Source organism: Vigna unguiculata, chromosome 2 (genome assembly GCF_037176805.1).
Source record: "Vigna unguiculata cultivar grain cowpea cultivar isolate G323 ecotype 2 chromosome 2, ASM3717680v1, whole genome shotgun sequence".
NCBI lineage: Eukaryota > Viridiplantae > Streptophyta > Magnoliopsida > Fabales > Fabaceae > Vigna > Vigna unguiculata.
In genome coordinates this window covers 37,346,250-37,362,646 of record NC_140793.1, presented here as the reverse complement: position 1 = coordinate 37,362,646, position 16,397 = coordinate 37,346,250, and the positions used below count along the sequence as shown (strand labels likewise).

Here is a 16,397-nt window from a genome sequence, read left to right as displayed (position 1 = left end):
AGGGAAACCAATATGATGAGTTTCATGTGGTGCTTTTCTTTGATTCATCTCCGATGAATATCCAATTAATGCTTCTCTCCTGTTTTCTACTCAATTTTTAATTGCTGGCCGAGGTTTCTGTAGATAATGGGATTCAATTCCGGAAAGAAACTGATTCATCGGTTTTATATTTGTGTCATGAGATGATAGATATATTTTAATGGAAATGTTGGTAATTGAATACTAAATATTTAGAATACATTAAATATTCTTAAGCTAGTATCTCATTTTTTTTATACATTGGCTAGTAAGATCTTTCAATTTTCACAAATTGAAATATATGGATGGACTTTTTCAATGTCACGACATAGAGTATTCAGGAGCTTGTTTTTCAATTTTTCAGAACTTTTACGAGAATTGTGTTATTGTGTTGCACGAAATCAAATGTGGACAACATGATAAATTAAACAGTGCCTTACACCAATTAACATATTTGTTCACTTCTCCTGTAAATTGATTCGAACATTTAGGAAATGTTTGACATATTCTCAGAAATGTTACATAATTCTTTTGAGCCAATTTCAATTTACGTGTTCACTTCTCTTGTAATCGAATTCAACATATTTTGTATCTTTTTTATTTTTCTCTTTTGAAAGTCAAGACTTAAAATTAAGAAATTTAATTAATATCTTTGTTTATGTTAGTTACTTTTAACTATAATCTTTACTATTAGTTCTCTCATTAATGTGTAAAGTATTTGAGTTATGTGGATATTGAGACATAATCTCATTAACTAAAGTCATCTAACCGAAATAATTTATCAAATGGAAGTGTATAAAACAATAGTATAAAAAAACTACCTTTCGGGAGCCTTTTCCTGCACTCCATAGTTTCTTCGGGCATCTCCATAATTTAAAAAATTTAATTTTTATTTTATTTTAAATTCCAAAATACACAATCTAAAGATAATTTAGATAATACTATTCAAAATGCAAAAAATGGTATAATTTAAATTGTATTTTTTATTTTACATTCAAAATTATACAATTCAGAATATAATATTTTATTTTTTAAATTGTATAATACAAAATACAAAAATAAAATAAAAGCATTCCGTTGTAATACAAATTAAAGAATCGTAGTATCCGAAATGAATGAATGTGTTTGTTATAGCAACGCATCCCTTCTTCCATGTACGTATTTATGTAACTCTAACTTGCAAGTGTAAATTCAAGCTTAATTGCTTATGACACTAATCATAACTACAACATTGTTTTTCTCCTGAATTCTGCAGTAAGGATGTAATCGTAGCTCCGATGGATAAATGTAATGGCTGCAGACTTTCTAATGTGTCTTCAATTGGTGTCTTTTTAAGTGCCATTTCTATTGTCTCCTAGATTTTGGTTCGTCTCTTTTGTCATATATCACAGTCGCATGCCCTTGAGCAAAAGAGAGAAGTTGAAGAGGAGAGGGGATGCGCATGGATGGAGGAGGAAGAAGATGATGGGAATAAGATAAGGGCAAAATGATTTTTTACTTTTCCTATGCAGGTACAGGGAGAAACTATGGAGGTGCAGGAAGAAGCACCCCTACTTTTTTTATATCCGGTCACATTTTCTGAGAAACAATTCTAATTAATAAGAGATTAGTCTAGACGAAAAAAGTAAGTATGAATAAAGAAAATGATTATTAACATCAATAATTATTAGCTTTCTTTTTTTTAATTACGCTAATTCATTCAGTTTCACGCTAAAAATAATCAAATCTAATCAAAGTTTTTACAGTTGTTTGTCAATTCGATCCATAAGTTGAGAAATCTAACTTAGAGTATAAGATTACATTAGATTTTATAATAATAAGAAATTCTATATACTTTACAAAAAGAAAACATTTACATAAGATGCTTGCGTAACTATTTTCCGCAACAGAGGCCAAGTCTATTCTTCCCTTTGTAAAGTTAGGATTTTGTAAAAACGGTATTTAATAAGTAGATTTGAATTTTTTTTAAAGATACAATGGTTAATCGGTGATGAATTATAAGAATTAATAAAAAGAAGAAAAAAGTTAGTATTAAAAATGTACAAAATAAAATGAACTCTTCTCACTTTCTTTATACATGAAATTAGTTTTGACAACAAATTATTGAACTAAAACAAATGTTCGCTGGTTTGTTTGTTTTTTTTGTTTTGTCTGTAAGCTTCTATGAACAGAGACGGGTGAAAAATAGGAAATATATTACTCAAAATTATGATGCCTGATATTAGCAGGATGTGATCTTTTGTGTGGTAATAATTTACTAACAAGAGAGTAATTTGAGATGTTTTTGCTAATCCCCACAGAATTTGACATACCAGCAACACCAGAAGCAGACTGCAGCGGTAATCTGTTCTGCAAAGAAAAAGGAGTGGGCAATGATTTGAGTAATTCCTTATTTGGTTCCTTTTTCTGTAGCTTGGGACTCATAGACTCGATGGGTACCAGTAGTCCGTTAACTTGGTTTGTGAAGACAAAAGTCACCTGAAAATATAGAGCAGTGAATGCAACCTATTTTGTTACTCTCAAGAGTTGCGTTGTGATTCCTATTTAGGTATTTACATGTTTTCTAGGGCATGAAAAGGGAACAAAAATAGGACACACCTCATCACCGGCCGAAGCCTGAAGGATGGCATCTGGTACAGAATTTGGTAAAAAATGATGGCCCCAACTTCCTAAATCTTCTTCCAATGGGCTCCCTACCTGAAAAAAAAAAAGAAAGAAGAAATGTGAATACTCAAAACTTACGTTTTTTGAATTCCTTTGAATCAGGAGGTAAGGCAGACGCAGTTAAATAGCTTTTTAGTGGAAGATGAAGCAGGTCATGCAGGAGAACGCCTAATACTCGTGACCCTTTCAGCCTTTATATTGGTCGAACCCAATTACAAGAGCAAGAGCAAACGAAAGCCGAAGAAGCATTTAATATACAAGAGTTAGTGGCAAAGGAGCATTAACTAGTTCAACTCAGAATCAAGGAATGCATCACACTAAGAATAATTGATTCCAATCAAATTGTGTGAATGGTAATAAAGGCAATCTCAGTTCAAAATTTGTAATTGACGCTATGAAGAATTGCCACTATTTACGTCATAACAAGTGCAGGTAGACACATGAATAGTTGAGGTTCGGCACAGAACAGATGAGTTACTGAACCAATCATAAACTTTTGAATATACATTTCATGTTTTTTTATTGTTTAATTTTGAAAAACATTTGAAATTGTATTTCTTTACTTTCATGTTATTTCCGAAAGAAAACCTTCAGATTATTTCTCTCTCTTGGTAGCTCTTCATTGAATTTTACTAACATTTCAAGGACACCTTTCCTAGTGGTTTTCACCCCGGACTTAAATCTTGTGGTGTCCATCCTACCCAAAAGAGGAGCACGCAACATTTTAAACTATAGCGTACATAAACTTTATATCCAAATGTACACAAAGCAACCTGCATTTCTGATCTTTTTAAATTCTGTAAGCAGCCAGCAATTTCTGCAAATCCACCTATATCGGAGGTTTCTTCTCCAGATTCATTATCTGCTGTTGATTGGGCATCAGTGCTTTGAGGACCACCATGTGTTTCACATCGACTGCATTGCATCTTTTCATGAATCTCTGACCTAAGGAAACATAATAAAGTAGACATTAGACTGATAATTAAGTAAAGATCACAGATCCATGCTATGATAGACAATACATAAGATGAGGCGTGTCAATTTTTTGACCCTATTACTAACACCATCAATATCAACCATGATTCAATTGCACAATGACAAACTTATTTTATGATTATTTTGTGTGTTTTCAAGATGAATTATGACCAACAAGATTTATTTATTAATTCGCATGGGAAAGGGAAACAGAAGAATAACAGAGTCAAATTGATAATCGCAAAGAAATAGTGCAATATGTTCATATTCAAATGTTTCAGTGGCTGTGCAGAAACTAGTCGTTGTTGTTCCTTTCTTGCATCTATCTTTAGTTCACCAGTTTCAAGGATTTAAAAAATCTTGAGATTTTGAGAATCCTATTGCAATTAGAATGAATCATTTGATCTTTGGCTACTTTCAACACATGGAGAATCTTGATAATTTCCCCACAAAACTGAGATTTATCAATTATCTAGTTTTCTCTTTCGCCTTTTCCATTAAATTCCAGATACCAAATGCATATTAATCTTTTGCCCATATGTATCAGTAAATATAGATCAAAGAGAGGAGTTCATTACTTAATGTTTTCATGAAAAGTAAACAAATCACGAAGATCCTCTGTTGAAAGAAAGTTACCCTGAAAATAAACAGCACGACAGAAATGAATAAGATTTTAAGAAATGGAATAAGCAACATCAACTAGAACATATGCAAGAAGCAGCAGTTTAAACCTGTGACACAAAACTATCAGTTTGCTCCTGCTGAATGACCTTTTGCAGCCCTTCTTTTGACATCTGACGCTGGTAAACCTACACATTAATTAGCAGAACCGTAAATGAAAATGTAAACAAAAATGACTCAATGAAGTGACTGAAGCTAAATGAATAAAAAATGTAACGTGCATTGTCTTTACTCAATTATCACAACAATATATACCTTTTCTTCTATAGTTCCAGCACTCAAAAATCTATAAATATAAACTCTTTTCTTCTGTCCATCCCTCCATACTCTTGCTGCAGCCTGTTTATTGGCAAGGAAGAACACAAACAAAATAATATGAACAAGAGAGTGAGAGAGAGAGAGAACATGCATATAACGATTGTCACAACTAAACCAAGGGTATTTATTACTTGTTTATCATTTGCTGGGTTCCAATCAGGATCGAACAAGACAAGTCGATTTCCACCGATCAAATTGAGTCCACAACCACCAGCCTTGCTGCTTAAGAGAAAAACAAATTCGTCCTGCAACATGTCAATTATTTTTATGTAAGGACAATCATAATTAAAGCATAATGAGTTCCAAGTGCGGAAAAACATAAAATGGTAAGCAGTTTACCTTTGATAGATCATTAAAGCAGTTGACCAACTTCTGCCTTTTACTAATTGACGTGGAGCCATCAAGCCTCAAATGAGGGTACCTTCGTTCGCGACACAATTGACCAAAAAGATCGAGAGTCTATAACATGGAAGATAGTTTAGCATAAAAAAACAATGGAATGAGGAATTTGATTTTCAAGAAAGGAAGAAGACATTATATTTAATAAAAAATTCGGTGAGGGATGCTTCTCCCTAGTGATGTAAAAGAACATTTGTATTCAAGATTAGGGAATGTGCAAGTTTCAATAAGATGTTTATTTGAGATATCATTTTGTTGTGGTGTGTAGGAACATGTAGACTTGTGTAGAGTACCCTGTGACTATCAAAAAGATAAAAGTTTAACAAATAGAATTCTTAGGCATTATCACGCTGGAAGATTTTAATTATTCCCAAATTAGTTTTTAATCTCGTTAAAGAGGGACATGAATAATGTGGACAAAATTTCAGATTTGTCTTTCATTAAATAAACGCAATTAAAATGAGAGAATTCATTAATAAAGGTTACAAAATATCTAAACCATAAAGATGTGACATAGCTTGGTCCTCAAATACCTTAATAAATGGTAGAGAAAACTAAGTTCATATTTTTTCAGTTAGTTTAGGAAATGATGACCTATCATGTTTTCCTATTTAGCATGATTTACATTCTAATACTAGAAGTTGTTTAGGACTAGGAGCCATTATCTTCAACTTGACTAAACTTGGGTGACCCAAACGGCCATGCAACATGTATAAGTGAGCTTGTTTTCAATAAAGACACCGTGATTTATGTCTTTCGTCAATCACACATGTATTACTAAAAATAAAGAATTGAGATTTAAAGAAAGAGATAATAGAACTTGACCAATTCCTTGAGATGCATCTTTGATCCTTACAATAACAAAGTGAAGAATTTTGGAGAATAAATAAATAATATTTATTACTAAAAATGTTATCAGAGACACTGAGTCAAGTATATATCTAACGGACCTTCACCTTCCACAGATTGAGAAATACAAGGTGTAGAAACATTTGGTACCAATGAAAATTGAACTTGATTGTCGAATTATTCAAATTTAAGCCTCAAATATTCTGGATACCTCTTATCAAACTTGGAATCTCCTTTTTCAGATTTAGACCGTGGGTTGCTTGTTTGGAAAACCATGCAAGGAGTAGAAACTTTCCTGCATATGACCCATTCTTTTGTAGTATGTGCATGAGGAGATACCATTTGCTTAATTTTCAATAACTTCAATTGAACTTTAATCTTTTACCAATATAGACACTCAAAGAAGTCTAGTGACTAAGTTGTCCATTGACTAGAATTTGATAATGTACATGATCAACATGAGTGTAGACTTCTCAGACCAAGGACCTTGTTTAACTTATCAAGATTTTTATTGATATCATACCGTGAGTCGATCACAAAATATTTTTAGTCCGTTTACTGAAGGCCGAGATTATATCATGATCAGTCTTTCAAAAGAAGCTACTCTTTGAGTCGCATCAAAGAGACGTTGAAATGTCAATAGAAAAAATACCATGGGCCTTCTTCTAAAAAGAAGAGCACGTCTTCAACGGCCTATGTATCTCTAAGACATCCTATTCAACTGATTGCCATAAAACAACACATAATTGGAAGTCTAGCTTTTGTCACTGAGATTTATTTACAGTGGGCATAGCACTGCATTCCTTCTCCAAATGGTCATGGTATCCTAGACAAAGGAACCCGAACTCCATATAGGTGTACCAAGACAATTAATCCTTCTAGTTGAATTTTACAATGGTAATAGTAGCAATAGAGAAGGAAGGAACAACCAACAGAAGCCATTCCAAGGACACAAGGAGATAAACATATCTGAGGAGAGAAGGAAAACCCAAAACCGTGAGGAGAGACTTGACCAATATCCAAGGATGTTGAAATAGGGAACCAAGGGCAGAAATGTGCCCAAAAAACACAGACAAACAAACGACTGTGGTCCAGCATGATTCTGAGCATAGAAGGGCAACGTCTAGGACACATGCCTGGTGCAGTGCTGGCAGAGATCAGCTAGTACCAGGGGTTGAGTCAGGCTCCTCAAGGAGCACCTAACCCTGACTTTGCTGGACGACTGCAGTGCAGCGAACAGCGTCCGAGACAACGTACAGTGGTGATCTGACAACGGGTGAGCATAGAGTGGGATTGTACCCACTCTAATACCAACTTGAATTTAGAAGTGATAAAATCAGTGGCTTACTATTCTCAGCTAGTTTTTTAGACATAAGAAACATGAGAAGTGTCGAATACAAGCAATAGCTGTAGCCTATAACACTCGATCCTTAAGCTACGGAAATATACCCAAAAAGCAGCTTTATGAAATTTGTACAATAATAATCACAATTTTAACTGATTCAAATACCATGGAGAAGCAATTTATATTGTAAAATACTTTTATAACTGTAAAATCAAGTCTGTAACAGTCTCATGTTGCTCATGAAATTTGTGAAATGTTGTGGATGAAGATCGTACTAGACCTCGAGAGAGTAAGAGAAACCTTTGAGGATACATTGTGATAAAAAATTTGCCATCAACATTGCACACAATACAGTACAACATGACAGAATTACTCATGTATAAATAGACTGACACTTCATCATAGAAAATTTAGGAGTAGTATAATAATTACCATGCAGATCCCTTTGATCAAGGTGCAGATGTGTTTATCATAGGGATGTCTACAGATTGACTTTGCAATCGTACTTGCAAGTAAAGAACAATACATATTCATTCACCAGCTCAAGGAGACGCATGGATGTATGTGATAAGATTACCTAATATATGTAATTAAGTAGGATTGTGATTGTAATTACTTCAATTAGGAGATTGATTGTGTATAGTTTGAATTTGTGACTTGTTTTTTCCTTATTTCCTTAATTTGGGAGCCTCACTATCTGTGATTTGTTTCCTTATTTGAATAATTAGGGTAGCATGATTTGGATGTATATATTTGTATCAATTTTCTACATTTCAATCAACAGAGTCTTTACTTTATCTCTAATTTCAAGGGTGTGATACTTCTGTTTTATTATATAAAATCTTCAGGGATAGCTCGAGAAGGGACTCGAGTGCTATATGACTACCACACAATAATATAAATTCAGTTCATCTACGTACGATGATTGATAGTAATTAATGAAAACATAAACCTTTTGAGATTCATTTTTGAAAGAAATATTATATACAGGATGCTTTCGTCCATCAAGTATGGATCTTATTCTAAATAGTCACCTATATCAGATAAAACGGTTATTAGAAAAGAGAACCTATAACTTCACATTTGTTACCATATACCTGAGTGTAGTTTGAGACAAGGACAATGCGGTCATTAGTTCTGTGACGTAAATGAGCAAGTAATCTTGCCAAGACATGCATTTTCCCGGATAGTTCAACCCATGCTCCATGCCCTCCAGTCCACGAGCCAGACCTACAATGTATACCCACACAGGATGAGTAAATTAAAATGTCAAGTGATTAGCTGAAACTTTAAACTAAAAATATCTACCTTCCAGATAACATTTCAGGCGGGAAGAATCGGATACACTCCTCAAAACCCGAAGTTCCTGGGCTCCCACTTTTTATGGTATCATAGATAAGCTACAAGGAATTTAATTTTGTGAGAATGAAAATATGGATTTCCCTCAGAATTTTTAGTAGAGGGTCTAGGGTTATGAGGAGGAATTGGATGAAAATATAAGATCAAAAATAGACAACTTGCCCATACAAATGGCACCAAAATTTACTTTCACGTACAAGGAAAAAATTGTCCAAGAAATAGTTACTGTTCTAATTACAGTGCCAACAAAAAAGCCCAAAAACAATAAAAGAACATCTCAAACAGATACTCAAATTATGCCAGCTAAAAATGAAGAACAAAGAACAAAATCAAAGCTAGACATTAATGAACCATCTTGTGTATTCAACGATAAGGGTTATTACATACACTGTAATATGTTTCTATTTTGTTGCATTCATGTGCATATTTGGTATGAACAACCCTTACAAAGGGCTACAAACAGTACAAATTAGTTAGGTGCACAAAACAAAAATCTAACTAAATTAACGATTACTGGTTCATTGAGAACTAGATGCAGACTTATCAGATGACATTTCCTAGAAAAAGTTCAATGCATCAAGATCTACCATTACAAGGCGAGTTTTATCCAAAAGAATATTCAAACCGGGCCAATTAAACAAGTTCAACACACCCTCCTCCAGAGAAGAAAAAGATCCAAATCATACCTTTGGATGATTGCACAATTTTTTGAGAGCTGTTATGTAGGCCAAAATCTTTGATTGCTTCAGTTCTTCAGTAATTGCCCTCTTCACCTGTGAAGACATGGAAACTTATCCTTTCAGTTTTGATAATCTTTTTTCTATCCATGTCCAACAGTGTAAAGCACCTTGTGAAAAATATATATTTGCTCAATCAAAAGTGGACGACATTACATTTTTCGATTGTATAAAATGTTTATATAGGTCTGACTGTAGTGGAGTCAATTTGCAGCAAACAACTTCAACTATCTGCACCACAAGAAATAGATTGTGGATTAAGATTAAGAGTACAGCTAACCACCAATTACCTACACAGTTGCTTTTCATGTGCTTTAAAGGCCCTAATCAATATATGCAAAAAATAAAAAGTAAGTTGAAATACATCAACAATAAAAGATTTATTGGTATGTAAAAGTACTTTATTTAATCTGGCCAGTGGCTGAGGGTATCAACAAACTTCTACAGTTTGTGTTATTTTCAAATTATTGAAGATTTCGTTAAATGAGAAGCTTCCTTTGGATAGGATTCAAGGATTAGCTTCTACTTGGTATAAAGCACATAGTCTTTTTGAAGGTTTTCTCTTACAGATACAATGAAGGATCAGGTAGCTTTGATTTATTCATTTTAATTAGGTCTCTATCTACTGTTTTTTTCTTTTCTAAAAGGGATCTCTTATCCTCCTAAGCCTTTGCACTTTTCTCTTTGTCTTAATGAATTTCTTCTTTTATCATATAAAAAGAAAATGCATATTTTTCTGATTATTCAATGGAAGTTAAGAGAAGTAATGTTAGAAGAATGCTCCAATTAAAAATACAGGGGTGAAATACTATACACATATAGTTATTGTTTAAAGCAAAAGAATGTGATTGAACAGAGCAACAATTCGGTAAGTTTGGCAGAAAGATAAAGAAAAGTACAATACCTTAGGTGGCAAGTGATTTGATAACAATGCATTAGTCCTTCTTAATATGAACTGCAAAATTATATAGTCCAGTCAATCTTCAGGAATATAATATTTCCTTATCAGAACACAATAAATAAGTTGCACTTCATTACCATTCAGCTATCTGCTGTATAATAGACTATTTTAGTTATCAAGCAGGATTGCAACTTCATTTGCGGTAGGTAAATAATACAGCTCTCAAAAAGTACAGAGTAAAATCGGAATTGCGCACATTACCCTATTAACATTGACACTTAATTCAGCAGAGCGTTCAGCACCTATCTTCTTCTCTTCAACAGTGGCAGCAGGTTCTCTTCCACAGATAATTGGTGCCTTCAAAATTCATGTAAACCATAGCAAAAAACTAAAAATTACAATAAGAGAAGGGGTAGAACCCATTGTCCTATTCCAGCATCACATCTGGCGAAAGCATTCTGAAGTTGGTTTATCTTGTTATCTTAAATATTCCTTACATGCTATATATTAACAAACTGGATAATTCCTCTTTCCTAATTATTGTATATTCTGAGTTTTTGACATAGGACAAGCTATAGATTTTGCAACAATGCACATCGAGAATATAAAAAGAATCACCTCATAGTAACGACGAAAATGTGCAATACTGCCCAATATTCCAGGATTTGTGAAGTTAACCATTGCAAAGAATTCTTCTAAATCATTCTGCAATGACGGATGTCCATAAAAATTAACAAGAATAAAAACATAAGAGGATTTTGGATTGTAATTGACAACAGAAATGGATAATCATGCATAGATCCTCACTTGTAAGGGAGTTCCTGACAATAAAATTCTTCGTTTGCAGGGAAGAGCTGCCAATGCCTAATACAGGAAGTTTAGTGAGAAACTAAGAAACATGCCAGTAAAGGAGGGAGAGAAAATAAGTCCTACAAATTACAATACCCGGTTTGTTATTGTTTGATCATTTTTCAATCTGTGAGCCTCATCACATATGAGAAGGTCACATGAGTCACTAGAGCTAAACTTTGAACAATGCATTCGGAATGTCTCATATGAAACAATGAGCACCTACACATTGGGGAATACTAACTAAGTACACATGTAGTCAAGATATTTAAGCACAGAAGAATGGTTAGAAATTTTATTTAACCTGTAAATTTCTTTCGGGACTTGTAAAACAGTCAATCGCAGAGATGACATCTTCTCTTGCACTCTCACATAGAGCAACAAGACGAACCCTTTCACCAACCCACTTTTTTATTTCAGCTTCCCAATTACTGACGAGGCTGGTAGGAGTCACTATGATGGATTTTCGAACCAATGGCTTGCCATCAAACCCTTGACAAAGTAGAGTATATAGTAAGGTGATGGACTGCAATGTCTTCCCCAGACTGTGCAACAAAGGGAGCCCTATGATCAAAAAAGGTGGGGAGGAAGAAAAGGGTACTATAAAAATGACAAGATTTCGGATAAAGAAGTTACCCCATATCATCTGCCAAAATGCATCCATGTATATTTGGTGTGGTACACAGACCAGAGACACAATCAAACATGAACTGAACCCCTTCTCTGCGTCAAGAGAGAAAAAGAAAAGTTTATATGGTCGATTTAATACTGAATTGAGTTAAAGTATGAGCAATGGGATGCAAGGAAGGTGACCTCTGATGTGGACGAAGGTAACGAACAAGCAAAGGGTCAACTGTAATGGTGGTAAAATTAGTATTAGAGGGGTCAATGTGGGAGTCTTGAGAGTGCCATAGTACTAAAGGATCGATCCCCGGGGGCAGAGATGGTTTGGGCTCCTCAGAAACAGGAACATGAACATCAAGAAGGGACTCAGTTACTGGTGCGTTGAATTGGAAGTCGGAGAAAGCAGGTCTAGGAATAGGAGAGGAAGAACCCCAGGGAACAAACCTTTTGCGAGCGGAAAGCCTGCGAGTGAGGTCTTGATTGTAAGTGGAAGCATGGGATTTGGAAGATGGAGGTTTAAAGGGTTTTCTACAAACGGCAGCCCCTTGCGATACTGAAAGAAGCCGCGGTAGCAGCGACTGTCTCTTCACGACAAGGTTGCCCCTGCAATCAAATTCAATTCAACAATTCAATCTTTATTTAATAATAATTAATGAAATAGCTTGCTTACCTGACTAGCGCATCCACGTTCTGCGATTTCCGTTCTTCGATATCTTCGTCTCCCGAATCAGATGAACAAGAATCAGACGAACACCAAACCATTTCATCTTCCTCCATTCCCAATCACCCCTTCCCGCCAAACCTAATCATTTAAATTTATACCTTTTCTTTTATCACAAAATTCATTTCTTTCACCCTCGCTGCTACCATACATACAATTTAACTCACTACTCTTTTTTTTTCATTTCACACAAAAGTCTACTTTATTCCTCTTATATAACCATCATATTAAAATGTCATTTGAGTTATTTATTCAAAAATATGATATCAAATAGATATGACAAATAAACCCGTCCTCGTGCGTATTGTTCGAATCCGTCTCTGTTTTGACGGGGAAACCCCGCATTGACTGGTATGGGTATGGGGAATCCTCGACTTTTTCAATTGGGTATGGGGATGTGATGTACATATCCCGCCATATTACCCGTCCCCGTTTAAATTATTAAAATATTCCTAATTAATTAAATAACCACATATATATATATATATATATATATATATTTTATTTATTTTAATTATTTGGTTTGTCATGAAACTAATTTTGCATTTCAATTATATTTTTCATCTTATCATAATCTTTATGTAATTATGTTCAAAAATATGTATGTTAATTAAAAAATTTTATGTCTCACATTTGAATATTTCTATTATTTTTTAATATTTTTATTTAATGTATATTTTTCCTTCATATGAAAATATTTAATACTCTCAATTTAAGTATTTAATAGCACAAACATTTCGTTTACTAGGTAATATAAAAAAATCATTTACTTATTATTCTTATTATTAGTTTTTGTTTCATTTGAATAACTTTTTTATTTCACTAAAACATTTGTTGTTATTTCTCAACTACTGAATATATATGTTGATATTTGAAAAGTTTTCTTAGATCTCTAAGATATTTTTCAACTTATCATACCCTTAATTATACATTTGTTTTCGCGATAACTTTTAATAGTCTCTCAAATTATTTTTAAACATTTGTTAATTTTTTAATATTTTTATTTCTTGTTTATTTTCATTATGTATAATACTATTTCGATATATTTTATTTAATTATTTTTATTTTTTAACTCATTATCAATCATACTGTAATTTTTTCACTATAATTATATAAATAACTTTTATTTACTACAATATAAAAATTTAATGTAATTGTCATTAATATTTTTTTATCACCATCCAACATAATTGAAGTTCAAAAGATACAAAATTTATGTTAAAATTTTATTATTATGATTATTATTTGTTCTTTGTATCATTTTGATTAAGTAATGTATTATAACTTTTATTAGTGTACAAAAAAGAGATTCATTAGAATTTAAAATATTGAAGTAAACAAACATTTAAAATATATTTTAATTTGAATATTTGTTTCCTTTTATATTTTTTTAAAAGTATTTTTAAATTTCATCAACTAGGTTTCATTAATGTTTGCAAATTTAATAAATGTGTTGGTTCTCATGAAATTTTATTTGGTATTATAATCTAAAATGTAAATAATTATAATTTATTTTAAACTTTTATTATGATTATTATTTGTTCTTTGTATCATTTTGATCAAATCATGTATTATAACTTTTATTAGTATATAAAAAAGATATTCATTAGAATTTAAAAGATTAAAGTAAACAAACATTTAAAATATATTTTAATTTGAATATTTGTTTTTCGCTAATACTTTTTAAAAAATAATTTTAAATATTATCAACTAGGTTTCATTATTGTTTGTAAATTTAATAAATGTGTTGGTTCTCATGAAACTTTTTTTAGTATTGTAATCTAAAATGTAAACAACTATAATTTATTTTAAACTTTTATTATGATTATTATTTGTTCTTTGTATCATTTTTTATCAAATGATGTATTATAACTTTTATTAGTGTATAAACAAAATATTTATTAGAATTTAAAAGATTGAAGTAGACAAACATTTAAAATATCAATTATGTTCTTTGTATCATTTTGATCAAATGATGTATTATAACTTTTATTAGTGTATAAAAAAAAGATTTATTAGAATTTAAAAGATTGAAGTAAACAAACATTTAAAATATATTTTAATTTGAATATTTGTTTTTCTTTTATATTTTTTAAAAAATATTTTTAAATTTTATCAATTATGTTTAATTAATATTTGCAAATTTAATAATTGTTTTAGTTCTCATGAAATTTTATTTGGTATTATTATATAAAATGTAAACAATTATAATTTATTTATTTTAAAGTATTTGATATTATGATTCCTTTATCATAAAAATTTTATTATTTTATAAAAATTAATTAAAATTAATATTGAAGTAGTAAGAAAATGGGTATGAGTATGGGTACGAGATTATATCCATTACCCGGTGGAGGTGGGGATGGGGATGAGTCAAAAATTTAATACCCGTTAGGTTTGGATATGGGGATGGGGATGAATTTTTTTTACGAGAATGGATATGAGATAGCGAAACTCGTGTCCGCCCGCCCCGTTGCCATCCCTAATATCAATAGATATATAACTGTATATAAATATTATTTTCTTTCACGTTTCATAATTGTTTTATCTTTACAGAATAACTAGCATAAGGCGCTATCACGCCTGTGTGTATATATTTTTTAAATATGCGTAATATTATATTAGTAGGTGATAATATTGTAATATTAGTAAGTTGTTATATAAACTAAAATTATATTTATTAAAAATAAAATAAAATATATTAGAACAGATGAAAGAATAATTATTAATAAATAAAGAATAATAGAAGAAGAAGCAAAAATAGCCGAATTTATAAAAAGATTGTAAAAGTAACGGTCAATTTTTAAAAAATTTAAAAATTATTATATTTAAAGGATAAAATTGGTATTTTGAAATATGGACACAAAAAGGGAATCCCCTTTATATATTACTAGCGAAAACACATGCGCTTCCGCGTTTGTGTGTTCGCTTTTTTTATGTAGCTATATGTATAATATTAAGAATAATAAATGACAATTTATGATGGGTATACTACATAGATTGGTTGAATAAGAAAACAGTAAATTACTAATTCGTAAGATTGCATATGAACTAATATTTAATATATTTGATCAAGATTTGGGTTAATGAGCTATATGTGATGGAGTCAATGGTAGTTGTCTATAAATATACAAACTATTTTAGTAGGTGTCTATAAATATACATTCATTACAAAACTGAAATATATATTTACTACATACATGATGTAGAAAAAAATTAGTAAATGAAAGTATCATACATTTACATCCTTAACCATTTCTTTAATTGGGATGTCAAATAAAGATTGATATCTAGGACCCGTATACAGCTGTTACTTAAGATGCAGTTGGAAGATTATACTATGGTTGATTCGCAGGACGCTCTTTAATGAATAAAGAACATATATGAATATTTGGTTATTAAGTAAGTTGTCATCATTCCCACTGCGATAGAGGAATTTTCCCAAACTTGCCCAGAATATCTTGGTTGATTACTTTTCCACCATAATGAATTGAAAAAGGATAGGAAAAAAAATTGAAACAATAAAAAAACATGAAAAGTGAATAATCATAAATTGGATAATTGGACATTCAATAAAGATTTAATAAAGATAATCATAAATGAAAAGGAACAATGGAAAATACCTTTTTTGTTTTGTCCAATAAAGATAAATAGCATCAACAAAGTGAGTGTGAAAGCAAAGCCAATAAGCAAGGTAAGACAACTTCATGAAACTAACAGTAATGAAATGATGTTGTTGCAGAGAGAAACAAACGGTAGAATAACAGTTACATGTTAAATTATTTTAAAAAGACGAAAGAATAAACATTAATAAATAAAGATTATAAATTATTTATTAAATATTTAAAAATTAACTGTTATTTTTATATATTTTTATAAAATTATTTATTTTCTCTCATATTTTTCCTGTTCATCAACATTTATTTTTTCACTTTTTTTATTTATTTAACTTTGTTT

At 31.4% G+C, this 16,397-nt stretch overlaps 1 protein-coding gene across 1 annotated transcript; it reads right to left on the bottom strand.

Annotated features, from left to right (window-relative positions):
• Positions 1-2,065: 2,065 nt before the first annotated feature.
• Positions 2,066-12,613, bottom strand: RAD54 (DNA repair/recombination protein). The gene is made up of 21 exons (XM_028056439.2): positions 12,390-12,613; positions 11,909-12,322; positions 11,732-11,818; positions 11,400-11,640; positions 11,192-11,317; positions 11,054-11,110; positions 10,865-10,951; positions 10,508-10,603; positions 10,250-10,300; positions 9,502-9,576; positions 9,295-9,381; positions 8,558-8,649; positions 8,347-8,479; positions 4,996-5,115; positions 4,788-4,901; positions 4,594-4,677; positions 4,389-4,466; positions 4,236-4,294; positions 3,456-3,627; positions 2,617-2,715; positions 2,066-2,496 (listed from the first exon to the last, which is right to left on the bottom strand). The coding sequence occupies exons 1-21, from the start codon at positions 12,494-12,496 to the stop codon at positions 2,215-2,217; spliced, it is 2,661 nt and encodes an 886-aa protein (XP_027912240.1). The 5' UTR covers positions 12,497-12,613; the 3' UTR covers positions 2,066-2,214.
• Positions 12,614-16,397: the final 3,784 nt, after the last annotated feature.

Coding starts and splice junctions, on each gene's coding strand:
- RAD54 (XM_028056439.2), bottom strand. CDS start 12,496: ATGGAGGAAGATGAAATGGTTTGGTGTTCGTCTGATTCTTGTTCATCT. Junction 11,318..11,399: donor GTCCCGAAAGAAATTTACAG/GTTAAATAAAAT, acceptor CCCAATGTGTAG/GTGCTCATTGTTTCATATGA. Junction 9,382..9,501: donor ATTTTATACAATCGAAAAAT/GTAATGTCGTCC, acceptor ATGTCTTCACAG/GTGAAGAGGGCAATTACTGA.